Source organism: Podarcis gaigeae, assembly GCF_964106915.1.
Source record: "Podarcis gaigeae genome assembly, chromosome: 7".
Taxonomy (NCBI): domain Eukaryota; kingdom Metazoa; phylum Chordata; class Lepidosauria; order Squamata; family Lacertidae; genus Podarcis; species Podarcis gaigeae.
In genome coordinates, this window is record NC_139683.1 from 2,084,444 (window position 1) to 2,104,022 (window position 19,579).

General features: G+C 50.1%; 1 protein-coding gene across 2 annotated transcripts; it reads right to left on the reverse strand.

Annotated features, from left to right (window-relative positions):
• Positions 1 to 1,314: 1,314 nt before the first annotated feature.
• LOC310849275 (UPF0598 protein C8orf82) lies at positions 1,315 to 18,724 on the reverse strand. 2 transcript variants are annotated; one of them, XM_083749461.1, is made up of 3 exons: positions 18,431 to 18,724; positions 13,451 to 13,499; positions 1,315 to 2,009 (listed from the first exon to the last, which is right to left on the reverse strand). In XM_083749461.1, exons 1-3 carry the CDS (start codon positions 18,569 to 18,571, stop codon positions 1,564 to 1,566), a joined length of 636 nt encoding a protein of 211 aa, XP_083605587.1. In that variant the 5' UTR covers positions 18,572 to 18,724; the 3' UTR covers positions 1,315 to 1,563. The 2 variants fall into 2 exon arrangements, with proteins under 2 accessions (XP_083605587.1, XP_083605588.1); XM_083749462.1 differs by lacking the exon at positions 18,431 to 18,724 and adding an exon at positions 18,307 to 18,411.
• Between the last annotated feature and the right edge of the window lie 855 nt (positions 18,725 to 19,579).

Sequence of the window (19,579 nt, forward strand, 5' to 3'; positions counted from 1 at the left end):
AGCCTCGCTGCAGCATTCTGTACCCACTGGAGTTTCTGGGACAGCTTCAAGGGCAGCCCCGCATAGAGCGAATTACAGTAGTCAAGCCTGGAGATGACCGTCGCATGGATCACTGTGGCCAGGTCGGGGCGGGAAAGGTAAGGGACCAATTGCTTGATGCGCCGAAGGTGGAAAAATGTCGCCTTGGCTGTTGCTGTAACTTGCGCCTCCATGGAAAGGGAGGCATCAAGGATTACACCCAAACTCTTAACGGAAGGCAATGGCACTAATTGGGCCCCCGCAAGAGAAGGGAATTGGTCCCTCATCCCCATGCCATCCCGACCTAGCCATAGGACCTCTGTCTTCGAAGGATTTAGTTTCAATCGGCTCCCACGAAACCATCCAGCCACAGCTTCCAAGCATCTGGTCAGTGTGTTCGGGGCCGAGTCAGTGTGGCCATCCATCAGCAGATAGAGCTGAGTGTCATCAGCATATTGGTGACAGCCCAGCCCAAAGCTCCGGATAATCTGGGCAAGGGGGCCCATAAAGATGTTAAAAAGCATCGGGGAGAGAATTGCGCCCTGCGGCACTCCACACACCAAGGAGTGGCGCGACGACATTTCCCTCCCTAGTGCCACCCTCTGTCCCCGACCAGAGATAAAAGAGCACAACCAGTTACGGGCTATGCCCTGTATCCCCACGTCTGCAAGGCGGTGGTCCAGAAGATCATGATCGACCATGTCAAAGGCTGCTGACAAATCTAAAAGGATCAGCAGTCCTGACCCGCCTCGATCCAGTTGTCTACGGAGATCATCTGTTAGGGCAGCCAGAGCCGTCTCCGTCCCAAAACCAGGACGGAAACCAGACTGAAATGGATCTAATGTTGACATATAAATCACGTGAGCAGGACAATCATGACTTCAAGGAAGAAGGAACTGTTTACAGATTATCTAAAAAAACAACAAAATGATTTGGACTCCTTGGCAGGTTTTGAGTAAACATCCACTAATTTATTAGTAGAATATATGACAGATAAGGCAATGGTATGTACCATTTTTTACATGTAGGGAATAGTATGTGCTAACAAATCAGAGAGGGGAGCTGAGGGGAGTCTTTAGCGGGTGAGAGAGGGAGGGAAGAGGGGAATAAAAAAGGGGAGGGAATGTAATTGGTTATTTTGATTGATAATTTGTTTTGTTAAAATCATTTAATAAAAATATATTTATTTTTTAAAAAGGAAGGCAATCCCATCCCAACTAAACATCAGGAAAAATTTACTGACAGTAAGAGTCACTCGACAGTGGAACAAATGAAACATATACCAGGCCTAGAGGATAAGAGACAGAATAATTTTATTCCAAGAGACTCCGTCCAGAATCCTTCTCAAGATGGTGGCTAGCCATGGATCAAACTGTCCCATCTCCCATTCTTCATCAGATTGGTTTCCTGGATCAACAAGGCACATGGGATGATGGGAACTGTCTTCTCCTCGCCACCATCTCCAGCTACGGACACCATCCCACATAACAGGAAGGCTATGTGGTTGGCACAGACTGGCAAACCCAACAACTCCAAGCGCCGCTTCTAGGTTCCCTCGTCCTTTCGGATAAACGGAAGCAGCTCATTCGTGAGGGCATGGCGCCGGTCACGCCAGCGGAAATGTGTCGGCGCCTGGCTGGGCCCTTGCTCATAGTCAAAGCAAGGGCTCAGCTCAAAGGCCAGGGCCGATTTCACCAGCCCAACGCCGCCAGCTTTCTCTGGCCCCGGGTGGTAGAGGCGCCCATTCTCAGGCAGCATCAGCAGCTTCTCGGGCTGGAAGGGCACGGCCAGCTTGTCCGCTCCGCCGCAGTAAGACAACAGCTCCTCGCCCGACGCTCCCTGCAGGAGGTGGGTGAAGACGATCGGCCGGTCATCGCATCGGACAAAGTTCTGCTCGCGGCCGCAGGGCGAGAGGTAGGGGAAGGCGGCTTCGTAGCGTCCACTCTGGTTCAGCTTGAGCTGCTTGAAGAAGAAGACCAGGAACTGCTTGTCTGCAGGAAGGAGGGAGAGAAAGCAAGAAGGCCGGTTGATGCATTTCCAATCTCCTACTAGCACACGTGGGTGGCGCGGTGGGTTAAACCACAGAGCCTAGGACTTGCCGATTAGAAGGTCGGCGGTTCAAATCCCCGCAACACCCCGTTGCTCGGTCCCTGCCCCTGCCAACCTAGCAGTTCTAAAGCACACCAGTGCATGTACATAAATAGGTACCGCTCCGGCGGGAAGGTAAACGGCGTTTCCATGCGCTGCTCTGGTTCGCCAGAAGAGGCTTAGTCATGCTGGTCACACGACCCGGAAGCTGTACGCCGGCTCCCTCAGCCAGTAAAGCAAGATGAGTGTCCTTCTATTTTTGTATAATTCCACTTTATATTTGATACACTCTCACACACACTTGTTTCTAAGGTCTTTGATCAGATCCTCAAAACCAATCTTACATAACGTATCTGCTTCTATGCTTAGTAAGGATAAGGCATCCAGCCTGCCTTGTTGCAGAGTTGCTCTGTTGGGATTTTTAATATACTTCAGCTGAGAAAATGAACGCTCAGTTGAGCAATTTGTGATCATTCGTGTTAAAAATCTGGCAGTGGAAAATTTCTGCGGTGCCTGCCCTTCCCTTGATGCCCAGAGCACGTGCTTAATTGTTCATCCAGCCCCAGAGGAGGTCGATCCACCACCCGAAGCAAATGGCTTCCCTTTGCCTGATGCATGGGCTGGCCCTGGCCAGGGTCAAACATCCCTTGAAATAGACAAAATGAAGAATCCTCTGTTGTGCCCCCAGCTCTGATTTCCTTGAGGAAGAGAGCACAGGCGAGGCCAGCCTGCAGCTCAGAAGAAGGCAATCTGAACCATGCTCTGTTTGGCTCCTTCGAACCGATCCGCCAAGCAGCGAACAGCCCTAGACGGAACAGAACTAACACAATCATTTTGCAGGATCCCTTCATTTACAAACCCATCTGCTCTCCAATTACGTTTTGTGTGTTTTGCCTTTAGGGATCTGAGAGACTGAAGGCACCCCCCTTCCTAAAGAGCTGTCTTAGCATCTCAAGGAAATAAACAACTATCTGACTTTTAGAAGGCATTTGAAGGCAGCCCTGTATAGGGAAGTTTTAAATGTGTGATGTTTTATGGTGGTTTTATAATTTGCTGGAAGCCGCCCAGAGTGGCTGGGCAACTCAGTCAGATGGGGGGCACATAAATGAGAAATCATCATCATCATCTCGTGTGTGGTTTGTGCTTGGAAGACAGAGAGTCGCGCTCATTTAAGGAGTTTGGGAACTCAGAAAAACTATGCCGGAAAGGTCTAGGTCAGCCTCTCGCAACTACCGTATTTTTCGTCCCATGTGACGCTCCGTCCCATAGGACGCACCCACTTTTGGGGGGGGGGAATAAAGGGGGAAAATATTCTCTTTATTTCCCCCCCAAAACCAAGTCGGGGAACAGTGGGATGGCGGTGCTGCGCCTCCCCGCTGTCCCCCGAGCTTGTGGGGCTGGCCCATGTCTGCCTGGCGCGAGGGGCGCTCTGCTTCAGGGCGCCCCGCGCGTTGGGCAGCAGGCTACTGTCCGCAGCATGGGGAGCCCTCTGTTTCAGGGCGCCCCACGCACCCCCCCCCGGTGCGCAAGGCTTGCCGAAAACCAGCGCGGAGCACGGGGCGTCCTCCGAAGGGCGCCCCGTGCTCCGCGCTGCCGCCCGCAAGCCTTGCGCTCTCGGGGGGAGATCCCCCGGGTGCACAAGGCTTGCGGACACCTGCGCGGAGCACAAGACGTCCTCCGGAGGGCGCCCTGTGCTCCGCGCTGCAGGCTGCCGCCCGCAAGCCTTGCGCACCCGGGGGAACTCCCCCCGGGCGTGCAAGGCTTGCGGATAGCTTCCTGGAGCCTGGAGAGTGAGAGACGTCGGTGCGCACCGACGCCTCTCGCTCTCCAGGCTTCCGCGAAAGCCTGCATTCGCCCCATAGGACGCACACACATTTCCCCTTCATTTTGGGAGGGGAAAAAGTGCGTCCTATAGGGCGAAAAATACGGTATGTGCCATTCAGATGTTTTGGGCTAGAATCCTACCAGCCCCTGCGCTGGCTGGGGCTGTTGGGCATTGCAGTGCACATCATCAGAAGGGTACCAGGTTGGCCGAGGCTAGAAGACACGATTCGTGCCCTACAGCCAGGCAGGCGCTGTGATGACCTGGGACTCAGGCTCGGGCTCGGAAGCAGAGGGGTCTCAGTCTGCACCAGATCCTTTGCCTCAGGCATCATCTGAACCCAGTCTGGGGCCTGATCCTGAAGAGTCCCAGTCTGCACAGGTTCCCTTGCGACAAACACCAGCTGGGCCGAGTCTGGGACCTGACCTGCCCTGGCTCCAGATGCGGGGATGACCTCGTTGCCTCCAGCTGGGCCATCACTTACAGCTGCTCCACTACCGGTTGGGTCAGGAGAGGCTGAGGCAGCCTCTGGGTCCAATAACCCAGTGTTTCCCAACCTTGGGCCTCCAGCTGTTTTTGAACTACAATTCCCATCATCCCTGACCACTGGTCTTGCTAGCTAGGGATGATGGGAGTTGTAGGCCAAAAACATCTGGAGGCCCAAGGTTGGGAAACACTGCAATAACCCACTGATGTCTCCCGAGCTGCAGAGACTGAGATCTGAGAGAAGGAGAGACCTGAGTACTTGAAGGAAGAGTGCTCGCCTTTGGGCGAAACAGGGAGGTGAGTCGCCGGGGGATCAGGACCGGCTGTTACCCCGTCAGAGATAAAAGGCTGTCGGACCTTGCCCCGGGTTGCAGGAGCAACATTGCTGTATGCCAGACACTGCCTGAGGTTTCCTGCCTCGTGTCCTGCCTTGACCGTGTCGGACTGACTCCTAATGGAACCTTTGGATTCTGGACCGGACCTGGACCGCGTTTCTCAGGTTACCCCTTGGGCCAGCACAGGAGCATGTGTGGAGCGACCCTCAAGCAGCAGTTCTTGCCCAAGGAACGCAAGCAGGACGCGACTTAATCAAAACAGCACGTAAGCCAAACACCTTGGCCATCGGCTTCATTTGAGCTCAGAAGGCCGTTTCCTCGCTGCGCGCTTCCTTGGCAAGCCACTTGGATGTTCTGCTTCTCTTTGGCATTCAGCCCAAACAACTGCGACCCGGAGGCAGCGGACCCAGCGGCATTTACAAGCGCAAGCCGCAGAACACAGGCAGGTGGGAAGAATCGTAAATCTGAGTTATTAATAGCACAGGTGCAGCCACGTAATTGGCGGAAGGAAATTAAGATGCAAACAGGCACACGCCGTGCGTGTTTTGTTTGTTTTGCTGGGAGCTACTCTGGAAACGAGGCGGTGGTTGGGGTGTGCGTGTGTGAAAGAGTCCAAACTGGAATCGGTGGGGGGAAGGAAGGATGAGGCTCGCACAAGCCCGATCCCAAGCTCATCACGTTATGTGACGGTGCAAAATCCCACGTGGATTTGGCAGGGATGTTTCGCAAGCGGGAAAGGAGATTCCTGCCCCCGGATCTTCAAATCGGAGCGGTCTTAAACCCAGGTGACTGTGTGCTAGCTGGAAGCACAGCCCTGAATCCCACTTAGCTATGATTTTTAATGAGACGAGGAAGGTGAGGGTTGAGACTTTAAGCAGTGGATGGAGGAGAGAGAACATAGGAATGGCAAATCTGAACTGGGGGCTCTTGAAAAGCGTTTTAGCTCCACTCCTCCCCCCACTGGGCCACTGCTGTCCTGGGACATGTCACTTTTGAAGAGGAACGATGTGCGGCAGGAGGCAAGCGAGCGCTGCTGACGATGCTCCTGCGGAAGTGGAGACATGATGCAGTGACAGCATCCCTCTGCAGTGCAGATCGTCTTGGGGGGGGGGGGGTTTGCTCTGCCTCTGACCTGCATCCGACCCCAGGCAGGAGGCAAACCGCAGGAGTTGGGGCCACACCAGCTTGCAAGCACTTTCATTCTCTTTCTCCTCCCCTTTTTAAAAAATGAACACTTTACTGCTCACAGTTGCAACTGGTGCATTGGAAGATGAAACCGGGGGTGGGGGGTGGGAATGGACAGCCCACCCAAAGACAAGAAGAAGGCGGGGGGGATGCAGTCTCATTCAGCAAGAACTATTGCAATTCCTGGTTCGGTTTTAAATGTAGGTTTGTATATACCTCCAGCATCTTAGAAAGCAGAAAGCAGAGACATCACCTTGCCAACAAAGGTCGGTACAGTGGTACCTCGGGTTACATACGCTTCAGGTTACAGACTCCGCTAACCCAGAAATAGTACCTCGGGTTAAGGACTTTGCTTCAGGATGAGAACAGAAATCGTGCTCCGGCGGCGCGGCGACAGCAGGAGGCCCCATTAGCTAAAGTGCTGCTTCAGGTTAAGAACAGTTTCAGGTTAAGAACAGACCTCTGGAACGAATTAATTACTTAACCCGAGGTACCACTGTATAGTTAAAGTTATGGTTTTCCCAGTAGTGATGTATGGAAGTGAAAGCTGGACCATAAAGAAGGCTGATTGCTGAAGAATTGATGCTTTTGAATTCTGGTGCTGGAGGAGACTCTTGAGAGTCCCATGGACTGCAAGAAGATCAAACCGATCCATTCTGAAGGAAATCAGCCCTGAGTGCTCACTGGAAGGACAGATCCTGAAGCTGAGGCTCCAAGACTTTGGCCACCTCATGAGAAGAGAAGACTCCCTGGAAAAGACCCTGATGTTGGGAAAGATGGAGGGCACCAGGAGAAGGGGACGACAGAGGACGAGATGGTTGGACAGTGTTCTCGAAGCTACCAGCATGAGTTTGACCAAACTGCGGGAGGTAGTGGAAGACAGGAGTGCCTGGCGTGCTCTGGCCCAGTGGGTCACGAAGAGGCGGACACGACTAAACAACTAAACAACAATATACCGCCACTTTCTCACACATTGAAATTTTGGGACGTTGGATAGCTACAATGGAATGGTCATGGTGGTGGGGTACAAATTTTTATTCTTATTTATTTATTATTATTACTATGTCAAAATAGAAAATTAAAAGGTTTGAGTTGAAGTATTAATTAAAAAATAATAATAATTTTATCATACGCTTATCCAATTAGGTCTTCCATCTGATAAGGGTCTTTTCCTCTGTGATTGATGTAGGGTGTGACTAACCAAGGGATGGAAGGAAAGGAACACAGAAAGCTGCCTTATACCAAACGTTACACCGGCATATCTAGCCCACCTAGATCTACAACTAATCCAGAATGCGGCAGCTAGACTGGTGACTGGGAGCGGCCACCGAGACCACATAACACCTGTCTTGAGAGACCTACAGTACGTTTCCAGGCACAATTCAAAGTGTTGGTGCTGACCTTCAAAGCCCTAAACAGCCTCGGCCTAGTATACCTGAAGGAGCATCTCCACCCCCATCGTTCTGCCCAGACACTGAGGTCCAACTCCGAGGGCCTTCTGGCGGTTCCCTCACTGCAAGAAGCCAAGTTACAGGGAACCAGGCAGAGGGCCTTCTTGGTGGTGGCACCCGCCCTGTGGAACACCCTCCCACCAGATGTCAAGGAAAGATACAACTACCTGACATTTAGAAGACATCTGAAGGCAGCCCTGTTTAGGGAAGCTTTTAATGTTTAATAGGTTATTGTATTTTAGTGTTTTGTTGGAAGACGCCCGGAGTGGCTGGGGAAACCCAGCCACATGGGCGGGGTATAAATAATAAATTATTATTATTATTATTATTATTATTATTATTATTATTATTATTATTATTATTACTATTACTATTACTATTACTATTATTATTACTGCCTAGTGCTGTCAACACTGACTGTCAGCAGCCCTCCCAGCTCTACCTGGAGGTTTGAACCCAGGACTTTTTGCACGCAACTACTGAGCTACAACTGCATGGTAACACATGCCACCAGGAGGCTGACTGATGCGCTCAACCAATGCACAATGGATCTTAGCCCCAGGAAGAAGAATGTGTGGGGAAAGGGGGGGGGGGCAGAGGCAGTTGCAAGCCTGGATCCTATTTGCCAGCTGATGGGGGGAAACATCACTGGACCTTATTGTCCCCAAAGGCCTCATTTAGCTGGAGATTTGCTACCGCAAATGTTGACTACCGTGAACGATTATGGGAGGGTTCCGGATTAGCAAAAGCCGTCATGAGGAAATGGGGAGGTCAAGGCATATTGTGAGGTTTGGCGGAGGAACATCTGGCGCTCAGCTCGGAGGAAAAGAGGGAAAAGAATGGCGCTGGCAGGAGAACATCCTGCAAACATGGTGTTCTCCCTCAAACCCCCCCCCCCCCCTAGATGTGGAGCGATCTCACCAGCCTCATTTGCCCCCAGGGGCGGAGCACCACTTCCCTGCCTCGGCCTCGCAAGGCCTGGTGGCGCGCCGGCCTGGGTTTTTAATACCGATTAAAGATTACGCCGGCAGGTCTTAACGCAGGAACACTGGAGGGGATGAGTGCAGCTCCGGAGAAGATAAAAAGTCTGCAAGCGGGGATTTTCAGGATCATGCAATGGATTAGCAGAGGATCCTCTAATTCTCACCAGGAGATCTCACTTACACAACCGTTGACTATTCCGGGGGGACAGGGACCATCTGCTCAGAAGCACCTGCCAGAGCTTGCATAACCTGCGTGAAAAGGTTTTTTCCCTCCTCCCAGGAACAGAAGTCACAGGCGAAAGTGTTCTTCAACTCACACAACCGCTCCCTCCTTGCAATTTGCTGTCAAAAGGAAGCTGAACCTCAGGCCAGCCCACGACACCCTTCATACAATGCGTAGTTAAAACCAACTTAAAGGTAAAGGCGAAGGGACCCCTGACCGCTAGGTCCAGTTGTGGCCGACTCTGGGGTTGCGGCGCTCATCTCGCTTTACTGGCCGAGGGAACCGGCGTACAGCTTCCAGGTCATGTGGCCAGCATGACTAAGCCACTTCTGGTGAACCAGAGCAGCACACGGAAATGCCGTTTACCTTCCAGCCAGAGCGGTACCTATTTATCTACTTGCACTTTAATAATAATAATAATAATAATAATAATTTTTTATTTATACCCCGCCCTCCCCAGCCAAGGCCGGGCTCAGAGCGGCTTACAAGCAATAATAAAAGCAAGATGAATGATTACAACTTAAAAACAAAAATAAAATACAACATTAAAATAATGGAACATTAAAATATTAAAATGTAGCCTCATCGCAGGAGGAGGAAAAGAAAGAAAGAGGAGGAAAAAAAAGAGAGAGAGAGAGAGGGGGGGGGGGGAGGGAATCAAATTGGCTCCAAGCCAAAGGCCAGGCGGAACAACTCTGTCTTACAGGCCCTGCGGAAAGAAATCAGATCCTGCAGGGCCCTGGTCTCATGAGGCAGAGCGTTCCACCAGGCCGGGGCCAGTTTAGAAAAGGCCCTGGTTCTGGTTGAAGCTAATCTAACTTCCTGAGACTTCCGGGTCGGCGCCATCGCCGAATGGCGGGCTCCCTCCGAGCTCCGGAGGGAGCCGGCTTGGCAGGGGCTGGGTCCTACCGCACCGGCGATGCGGGGACCCTTAAAAACCACGGCCAGATTGAGGCCGTGGACATGGAGACTCGGCTGGCACCGTTAGCGCTCTCCCGACTCGTGAAGGAGCCTTTTTAAAGGCTACGGATCGGGTGCCGGGGAGAAGCGTGGTGCTTTGAGTTCTCTGCTATCCCTGCCGAGCGCAGCCGCATGCCATCCGGCGGAGAGCGCTGACTTCTTCTATTGAAAATTCGGCTCTAAAGAAGAACCCGTGAGTAATTGGAATATGGACTAAAAAAAAAGGGGATAAATTTTTAAAATTCGGAGCGAACGGGGGAGGTGGAAAAAAGGAAGTCAGCCTACCCCTAAATTGTAGAAGAGCCAAAACAAAGGACTGGACAACTAAGATCGAGTGTAACCTTATCTTGCCGAATCAGCAACTTCGCGAGGGAAAATTATAAGATTGAGCTGGAGGAGAAAAGTGGAATTGTTTTTTAAAAAAAGCAACCCCCCCGGAATCCCTGGAGCGATTCGTGAAACTGCCTGGAGAAAAGTGATGGAGGTTTTGACAGCTGTCAAAGAGCTGTCAAAAAGGAAGATTAAATAGAGACTTTGTTATGAGGACTTTGCCGGTTATATTTGTTACAAATTGAATACAAACTGTTTTAAATATCGGTCAGCAAGCTACTTGGTCTGGTGGATGTGATTCTGGAAGGGAACTTTGTTACTGCAATCCACCTAGAGGAGCCGAGGGACATTGCATGTGTTTTTCACAGGAAATGTGAACAGCTGAATGGAACTTTCAATCTCCTGGGAAACTGCAGGAATGGAACACTATTTTGTCTACAGAGGTCTACACACTACAGGAAACAATGGAATTATTTGTTGGAAAATGAAAGGAACATGATGTAATGCTTTGCTTCATGAATAACAAACCTCTGCAGAGACACTAGAAACTTTTGGAAAAAGAACATTTCTGTGGGAGAACAGAGAAATAAAAAGGAGGAGAATGATTGATAAGAACAAGGAAACAACAAGAACTGGACAGAACTGGGGGAACATTTGGGATATTCAGGTTTGACAAGCTTATGGATACAAAATTGGAGTTTTTACTCCTGGATATAAAAACCTGGATAGAAGAAATGGGCCCTTATTTGATAGACTCCTTCTACGATTGGACATCCGTAATTAAAGACTGGCAAAGAACCGGAGGGACATAGTGTAATGTGGGAACTCCAGGAAGATATTAGAAGTGGAGGGATAGGTGAAACGCAAAGGGGAAAGAGGGGAGGGAAAATTGGAATCCAAAGGCTGTAAAATTATTATTCATATTTATCTTATTTTCATCTGTACTATGTTTGAAAGGGGGAAACTCGTGGAAGCGTATAGATCGATCTTAGGGGATGAGAATTTGGATAAATTGGGTTATTGACGAAGAGTGTAATTTGGGGATAAGAATTTGTTGAACTTAATTGCTTATTTGGAAAATTTGGAACACAAGAGGGGGTAGGGAGGGGAAGTCCTAGTTATTGGCAATAGATTGGATTTAATTTGTTTTGATTTGTTTTAATTTGGAAAACCTTAATAAAAATTATTATAAAAAAAAAGAAGCTAATCTAACTTCCTTAGGGCCTGGGACCACTAGGGTGTTGTTATTTATGGACCTTGAGGCTCTCCGTGGGGCATACCAGGAGAGGCGGTCCCGTAGGTACGAGGGTCCTAGGCCGTGAAGGGCTTTAAAGGTCAAAAGCAGCACCTTAAATCTGACCCTGTACTCCACCGGGAGCCAGTGCAGCTTGAAAAGCACTGGGTGAATATGCTCCCATGGCAGAGACCCCGTGAGGAGCCTCGCTGCAGCATTCTGTACCCGCTGGAGTTTCTGGGACAGCTTCAAGGGCAGCCCCGCATAGAGCGAATTACAGTAGTCAAGCCTGGAGATGACCGTCGCATGGATCACTGTGGCCAGGTCGGGCCACAGTGCTTTCGAACTGCTAGGTGGGCAGGAGCAGGGACTGAGTAACGGGAGCTCACCCCGTCGCGGGGATTCAAACCTCCGACCTTCTGATCGGCAAACCCTAGGCTCTGTGGTTTAACCCACGGAACCACCTTTAAAAGGTGGTTAGACGCAGTCCTGGAGGAACTGACAGCTCCTCAGCCTCGTTGGCACTCAAAAAAGATATGCCTAAGGGCTGGGAGGTCACGGGAGGTGTTGGGGGGGACTGGAAAGAACCTGCTGGCGGTCTAGATTTTGCCAAGCACTGTCAGTCGGTGTGCTAGAGCAACATTAATGTGCTAGAGCAACGTTAACAACCAATGAAGTCTGCTCTGTTTGGATGAATGGGGCGCTGCCCCACCAATCTCAACATTACAGCTGCCTGCCTTCTTAAAATCAAAGAACTGTAGAGCTGGAAAGGACTGAGGGTCATCTAGTCCAGCCCCCAGTGCCGGAACCACAGAATCCTATCCAACCTCTGTTTAAAAAACTCCAACGAAGGAGAGCCCCCCACCTTCCAAAGGAATCCATTCTTTCTTACAACAAGTCGGGGGGGGGGGTCCTGCGTGTCAGTTTCCTCCGCCTCCTCAATCTCAGTGTTGCCCCCTATAATATTCATCAGGGAGGATGAGGATTGGGGCAAAACTACAGACAGTTGGCTCTGCGTGTCTCTGGTTCCACCTCCCGTGGGGCTCCCTGTCTTCTGCCTCACCAGTCCCTAATGGGCACCAATGTCTTGGCAACACAATGACCATGTACATATGCCATAGACAATCTTTATAGAATTCCTTCAAACCATAACAAAATGAAATCTTTAGTCTCAAAACCTCTGAAAATCTTTAAATGAATATGATGTCCAACACTGAACAGTGACTACATTATTACATGAGCACTGGTCCACAGCATTTGATATTTTCATTTACATATATTCATTCCAAATAAGATGGGTTTATGAAGCAATTCTATATCCTCCCACTATGCTGAATTCCATGAAACAGTAGTCAATATCCGGAATCACTGTTCACTGTTGGACATCATATTTGCTGAATACACAAAGCTTCACAGCTTGTCTTTCATCGTACAAAGTCTGGTACCTCGCTTCATTTAGAGATTTTCAGAGACTTTGAGACTAAAGATTTCATTTTTTACTTTGAAGGAATTCTATAAAGATTGTCTATTGCGTATGTACATGGTCATCGTGTTGCCGAGACATAGCTGACGTTCTCTGTGCAACACAGGGGTTTGTTTGGTTACCTAATCGGCACCAGGCAGCCACCACTGTCAATGATGACTTGGAAGGGTCAAGCCCGCCATTTGCAATTTGTTTCTGCTTCCTTGATGGTGCCCACTGACCCTGCTCAGCTGGCTCAAGGAGGGATGGGTGCCTTCATCATCATCATCATCATCATCATCAATTTTATTTATACCCTGCCCTCCCCAGCCAAGACCGGGCTCAGGGCGGTTAACACCAAGTATAAAAACAATTGATTAAAATATAACTTAAAAACAACATTAAAATACAACATTAAAATGCAGCCTCATTTCAGTAGAAACTCAAATCAAAGACTTTTTTTGGGGATGAAAACGCCAAGTCTTCACCAAGGCCAACTATCCAGATTGGTCCTACATGGGCCAGAAAAAAAGCCAGGGAAGTCCCCAAATAGGAGTTCCATCACAGAAGGGGAAAGGAAAGAGGAAAGAGGAGGAGGGGATCAAGTTGTTTCCAAGCCAAAGGCCAGGCAGAACAAGTCTGTCTTACAGGCCCTACGGAAAGAAATCAGATCCCGCAGGGCCCTGGTCTCATGAGACAGAGCGTTCCACCAGGACGGGGCCAGTGTTGAAAAGGCCCTAGCTCTGGTTGAGGCTAATCTGACTTCCTCAAGGCTCGGAACATCTAGGGTGTTGCTATTTAGGGACCTTAAGGTTCTCCGCGGAGCATACATGGAGGAGCCATGCAGACCGGGACGGAGCAGGTGGACATTACCTTTGAAACACGTGATGAAGTTCTTGACTTTGGCATCGTCCAGGAAAAGCTGTGCAGGGTTGCCGGAGGAGGGATTGGGAGAAGGAGGAGAAAGAAACAGGATGATGAGCAGACAACCCATCCACAGTCTAGTAAAACACAACTATTCAAGGCAGGCAGGGTGAGGAGGACTGTATGGGTGTAGCTGAAGGACCAGAGATCTCCACCACTCAAGGAGCAGGTCTCTCAGCCTGGGTCACACAGCCAAGTTGATGATACCTGCTCAGTCCAGCAACCTTCTCAATTGGCTTCACCTTGGACCTCACTTGCAACCCGAGCCATGTTTTGCCATCACTGAGCTGTCCAAAACTGGACTGAAGAAGGTTGCAGCTGATGTGGTTTTCTTCTGAAACAGTCAGCATGGCAAGATCTGTACAGATCCACGCAATGCATCCTGCACAACTTAGTGGCTGGAAGTGGTTCTGAGACAACAGCCCTCAGCACATTTAGTAGGAAAGTATTGCCACCCAACTCAAAACACGTTTGGGGTGGGATTGTTATGAGCAGGGCTTTTTTCAGCTGGAACTCGCTGGAACTCAGTTCCGGCACCTCTCAGATGGGTGTCAACGCCATTTCAGTGGTACCTTGCTTGTCGAACGGCTTGGCTCCTGAACAAATCAGCTCCCGAACGCTGCAAACCTGGAAGTGAGTGTTCTGGTTAGCAAATGTTTTTTGGAGGCTGAAGATCCAACGCTGCTTCCGATTGAGTGTGTGCTGGTCCCGGGGGGTTACCGTGCAGTGTGGTCCGAGTCCAGTCCGAGGTCGAGGGTGTGGTATGGAGGCTGTCCGTCAAGGCTAAAGCGGGGTCCAAGGCAAGGAGTTGGGTGTGGTTAGGAACTCTGGCAGAAGAGCAGGACAGGTGCAAGCAGGAACAGGGTACCCTCAATATTGCTCCCGCAACCTGGGACTGGGGCTGACTGGCTTTTATCTGCCCTGAGGCATAGGGTGGCCCCGGTCCACAGGTGACTCGCCTCTCCTGGCCTGGAGGCGAGCACTCCTCCTGCGGGAACTTAGTTCCCTCTGCCTCTCTGCCCTGAGCCTCTGCAGCTCAGGAGAGGCTGGAGGGTTACCGGACCCAGAGGCAACCTCAGCTTCCCCTGACGGGGCTGAGAGTGGAGCACCTGCAGGCAATGGGTCCTCCATCACCTCCGTAGCCAGAGCAGACTCAGCTGATGCCTGCACCTGAGGATCCAGCACAGGTGAGGACCCTTCAGGCTCATGCCCCAGCCCCGGCTCAGCTGGTTCTGGAGGTGGGGACTCCTGTGAAGCCTGGGATCCTTCAGGTGCAGCATCCGAGTCCGAATCCCAGGCCAGCACAGATTGCGGGAAGCTCCTGCAACCAATCGGAAGCTGTGCTTTGGTTTTCAAACGGTTCTGGGAGTCAAACAGAACGGATTAAGTTCAACAACCAAGGTACCACTGTATAAGAGAACCAGGGAGGTGTTCATGGCGAGTTCTGGCACCCCTGTTTCTAGAAAAATAGCACTAATTATGAGCCACACACTGGTACCGTCAAGAAACCCAGGCCCACACAGCTCACGGTTTGCCCATTACCACCTTTCTCTTCTCCCTCTGCTTCATTGTCAACTTGTAATTTAATAACATTAATAATTTATTATTTATTCCCACCCATCTGGCTGGGTTTCCCCCAGCCACTCTGGGCGGCTTCCAACAGAACACTAAAATACAGTAACCTATTAAACATTAAAAGCTTCCCTAAACAGGGCTGCCTTCTTCTAAAAGTTTGGTAGTTATTTTTCTCTTTGACATCTGGTGGGAGGGCGTTCCACAGGGCAGGTGCCACTACCGAGAAGGCCCTCTGCCTGGTTCCCTGTAACTTGGCTTCTCGTAGCGAGGGAACTGCCAGAAGGCCCTCGGAACTGGAACTCAGTGTCCGGAAATGTACTGGGAGCCAGTGTAGGTCTTTCAATACCGGTGTTATATGGTCTCGGCGGCTGCTTCCAGTCACCAGTCTAGCTGCCGCATTCTGGATTAGTTGTAGTTCCCGGGTCACCTTCAAAGGTAGCCCCACGTAGAGCGAATTGCAGTAGTCCAAGCGGGAGATAGCTAGAGCATGCACCACTCTGGCGAGACAGTCTGCGGGCAGGGAGGGTCTCATCATGTGTACCAGATGGAGCTGATAAACAGCTGAACAAACCCCAATTAAGACAAACCATGGCTTAGCATTATGAGAGAACTGGGTCACTGGATGCCTCAAAGAGACAAAGGGCTTCAAAATAGCCGAGCCAATAACCCCCCTGCCCCTTAATTTGGCTTCCACCATATTATCTAAAGCACAGTAATATTGGGCTCTGGATAGACAGACACTGAGCAAAGGTTAAGGGTCAAGCAGCTTCCTAAAGGGCTATTCACTGACTGGCAAATGGCAACAATGGAGCTGTTTGCAACTCAGAGCTCCCACATTCTTGAGGCCTGCTAATTTCCAGATCAGTCCAGAGCACCAGGGCGGCCACAAACTCCTCTTTTAACACTAATTACAACTCCTAATCTCCCCCATAATGATTCATTCAGCACTAATTCGATACACCATTAATGCAGTGGAGGCGACTACGTGAATCGGCAGTCAACGCTAATGGATTAAAAAGAGGCCCAAACAGCCCCAAGGCTTGGCGCGATGTCAAGCGGCACTTTCCAGGCACACCAGGCATCTGCCACTCAACCGGCAGAGATCTGCGCTAGAGGTGGCTATTAACATTGGGCTGCCGTGAAAAGGAGAGCCCCGCACTACAGCTGGGCGATATCTGGCTTTCAAAATTGTGGTATTTCATCAGCGAAACATCAAGATACATTACGATGCCTGAAATAAGGATGGAGCTATGCAGATGTAAACAGAAGGGCTGGGCAATATCTGGTTTGCAACACTGTGATAATTCCATCAGCTAAACGTGATGATATACTGATATATCACAAGGTCTGAAATAAGGATGGAGCTATGTACAGGCAGAGGCTGGCTTCCCAGTTTTCCCTGCATTGTGATTTTTGCTTGGTACACACACGCATCATGATTTGCGACATATTGACAGGTCAAATGTTTTGAAAGCGCTATCACAATATGGACTTCAAACCAGTTTTGGATGATATATCAATATATCGCCCAGGCCTACCCCTCACCATGGAAGGGATTCCATTGGGTCCTTAGGAACTAAAGCAACAAGGAAGCATAAATTAATATTAGTTCTTGGAGAAGAATAGACCGTATGATTAAACTAGTTACCCATGAGAACAGGAAAAGCCTAGCATTGCCAGCCCAAGCCATTTTGGTATCAGAAGCAGAGTCCAAATGCCCTCTCCTCACTAAGACAAACATTTTAAAAAACCTTTTTTCACACCATTCAGCCACAAATGGCTGCCTTCCTCCATCCCTGCACACTCCCCAGGTTCATAGGAAGAAGGTTACAGGACCAGCCCTGAAGCTCTGGATGTTCTCTGCCTCTCCTGCAAGCATATATACAGGAAGTCAGCCTGAGCACGAGGAGGTGGATTTTGGGGTGTCCCTAAGGACGGCTGGGCAGGAGACACATTCATCTGGCCAACGAGGCACAAAACACTACAAAGCCCTAGTTTGCAAGCTTCAAGACAGTCTCCGCCATCCTGGGGCTCTCCAAATGTTTTGGACTCCAACTCTCATCAGTGTCAGGAGTGTTGGTGTTGACCTTTAAAGCCCTAAACGGCCTCGGTCCGGTATACCTGAAGGAGTGTCTCCACCCCCATCGTTCTGCCCGGATGCTGAGGTCCAGCGCCGAGGGCCTTCTGGTGGTTCCCTCGTTACAAGAAGCCCAGTTACAGGGAACCAGGCAGAGGGCCTTCTCGGTGGTGGCGCCCACCCTGTGAAACACCCTCCCATCAGATGTCAAGGAAATAAACAACTATATGACATTTAGAAGACATCTGAAGGCAGCCCTGTTTAGGGAACTTTTTAATGACTGGTGTTTTAATGTATTTTTGTCGGAAGCTGCCCAGAGTGGCTGGGGAAACCCAGCCAGATGGGTGGGGTAGAAATACAGTCATCCCTTGGGTTAAATATGCTTCAGGTTGAGCGTTTCAGGTTGTGTTCCACGGTGATCCGGAAGTAACAGAACGGGTTACTTCTGGATTTGGCAGCTCGCGTCTGTGCAGATGCTCAAAATGACATCACGCACATGCGCAGAAGTGGCGAATCATGACTTGCACAGACGTGGGTTGCGTTCTGCTCAGGATGCGAACGGGGCTCCGGAAAGGATCCCGTTCGCATCCAGAGGTACCACTGTAATAAATTATTATTATTAAATGTTATTGTTGTTGTTTAGTCATTTAGTCGTGTCCGACTCTTGGTGACCGACTCTTCGTTATTATTAAATAAGTGCAATCAAATAAATAAATAAATAAATAAATACAGTGGTACCTCGGGTTAAGTTCTTAATTTGTTCCGGAGGTCCGTACTTAACCTGAAACTGTTCTTAACCTGAAGCACCACTTTAGCTAATGGGGCCTCCTGCTGCTGCTGTGCCGCCGGATGTCTGTTTTCATCCCGAAGCAAAGTTCTTAACCTGAAGCACTATTTCTGGGTTAGCGGAGTCTGTAACCTGAAGCGTATGTAACCTTAGGTACCACTGTACACAAATACACAAATACATACATACATACAGCGATTCCTGGGAGACCTCTCTTCCTATACAATTCAAAGTGTTGGTGTTGACCTTTAAAGGCCTAAACGGCCTTGGCCCAGTATACCTTAATTATTATTAGTTTTTTTAAATTATTATTATTATTATTATTATTATTATTATTATTATACCCCTCCTTTGTCATCCTTTTACAAATATACGAAATAACGGGCCCCGGTCGTCCTGTTGGGCTTGCTGGGCCGTGATAAGCCTCAGCACCCTTCTCGGGGGCAGCCCCATGACCCTCCTCTCCTGCCCCCCCCCCAGCACCCCATACCTGTCCCTGGTGGTCGATGTAATAGAAGTACTCTCGGGTGCGGGGCGTGGGGCTCTGGCCCTGCTGGTAGGCGGGCCGGTCAGGCCCGCGGCGGATCCCCGGCCTCAGCAGGAAACGAAGCCCGCCACGCAGCAGCCGCATCCCGGTTTCGGTACCAGACGACAACGACGAGAGGACCCCGGCTGCGACCGAGGCCTAGTCTAACCGGAAGTGCAATGGGGGACCGGTGCGGCGACGGACCTGCCTCCCCCAGCCACTGGATGCGCGTAGAAACGTTCCGCTCGCTGCATAGGCTGGGCACCGAGTCTAAGCCTTCTCTCGCTGCAACTGCTTTCCCCAGCCAAGCAGCCCGTCCTGCGAGCGGATCCCTTCCTTGCTCAGCGATCTGGCCCATGTCAGTGCCTGATTTATAAGTAAACAAGCAATAGCTTAGGGCCCCACTCTCTTCTTGTAGTTGTTGAGTCGTTTAGTCGTGTCCGCCTCTTCGTGACCCCCTGGACCAGAGCACGCCAGGCCCTCCTGTCTCCCACTGCCTCCCGCAGTTTGGTCCAACTCATGCTGGTAGCTTCCAGAACACTGCCCCACCATCTCGTCCTCTGTCGTCCCCTTCTCCTTGCGCCCTCCATCTTTCCCAGCATCAGGGTCTTTTCCAGGGAGTCTTCTCTTCTCCTGAGGTGGCCAAAGTCTTGGAGCCTCAGCTTCAGGATCTGTCCTTCCAGGGAGCACTCAGGGCTGATTTCCTTCAGAATGGAGAGGTTTGATCTTCTTGCAGTCCATGGGACTCTCAAGAGTCTCCTCCAGCATCACAATTCAGAAACATCAATTCCTGGGCGATCAGCCTTCTTGATGGTCCAGCTCTCACTTCCATACATCACTACGGACCTTTGTTGGCAAGGTGATGTCTCTACTTTTTAAGAAGCTGTCGAGGTTTGTCACTCTCTTGGGGGTGCCCAAAAAAACTTAAAGGGGGAAAAACTGGATGTACATTTATAAAATATAAGATAAAAAAACAAATAAAATAAAACCTACATACAGCAGAAGCCAATCACAACAAAAAGTCTAGAAGGATTGGGGAATCTTTAAAGAATATTTAGAAAACTACAGAATAAAAGGAAACATCTTGGCAGAATTAGACTGATCCCTGTATTG

What these genes read in the sequence shown, in the direction of transcription:
- LOC310849275 (XM_083749461.1), bottom strand. Translation starts at nt 18,571, where the DNA reads ATGCGGCTGCTGCGTGGCGGGCTTCGTTTCCTGCTGAGGCCGGGGATC. An exon ending in ACATCGACCACCAGGGACAG is followed by an intron (nt 13,500 to 18,430) that starts GTATGGGGTGCT and finishes AACCCTGCACAG; the next exon opens with CTTTTCCTGGACGATGCCAA. An exon ending in CTTCATCACGTGTTTCAAAG is followed by an intron (nt 2,010 to 13,450) that starts GTAATGTCCACC and finishes TCCTTCCTGCAG; the next exon opens with ACAAGCAGTTCCTGGTCTTC.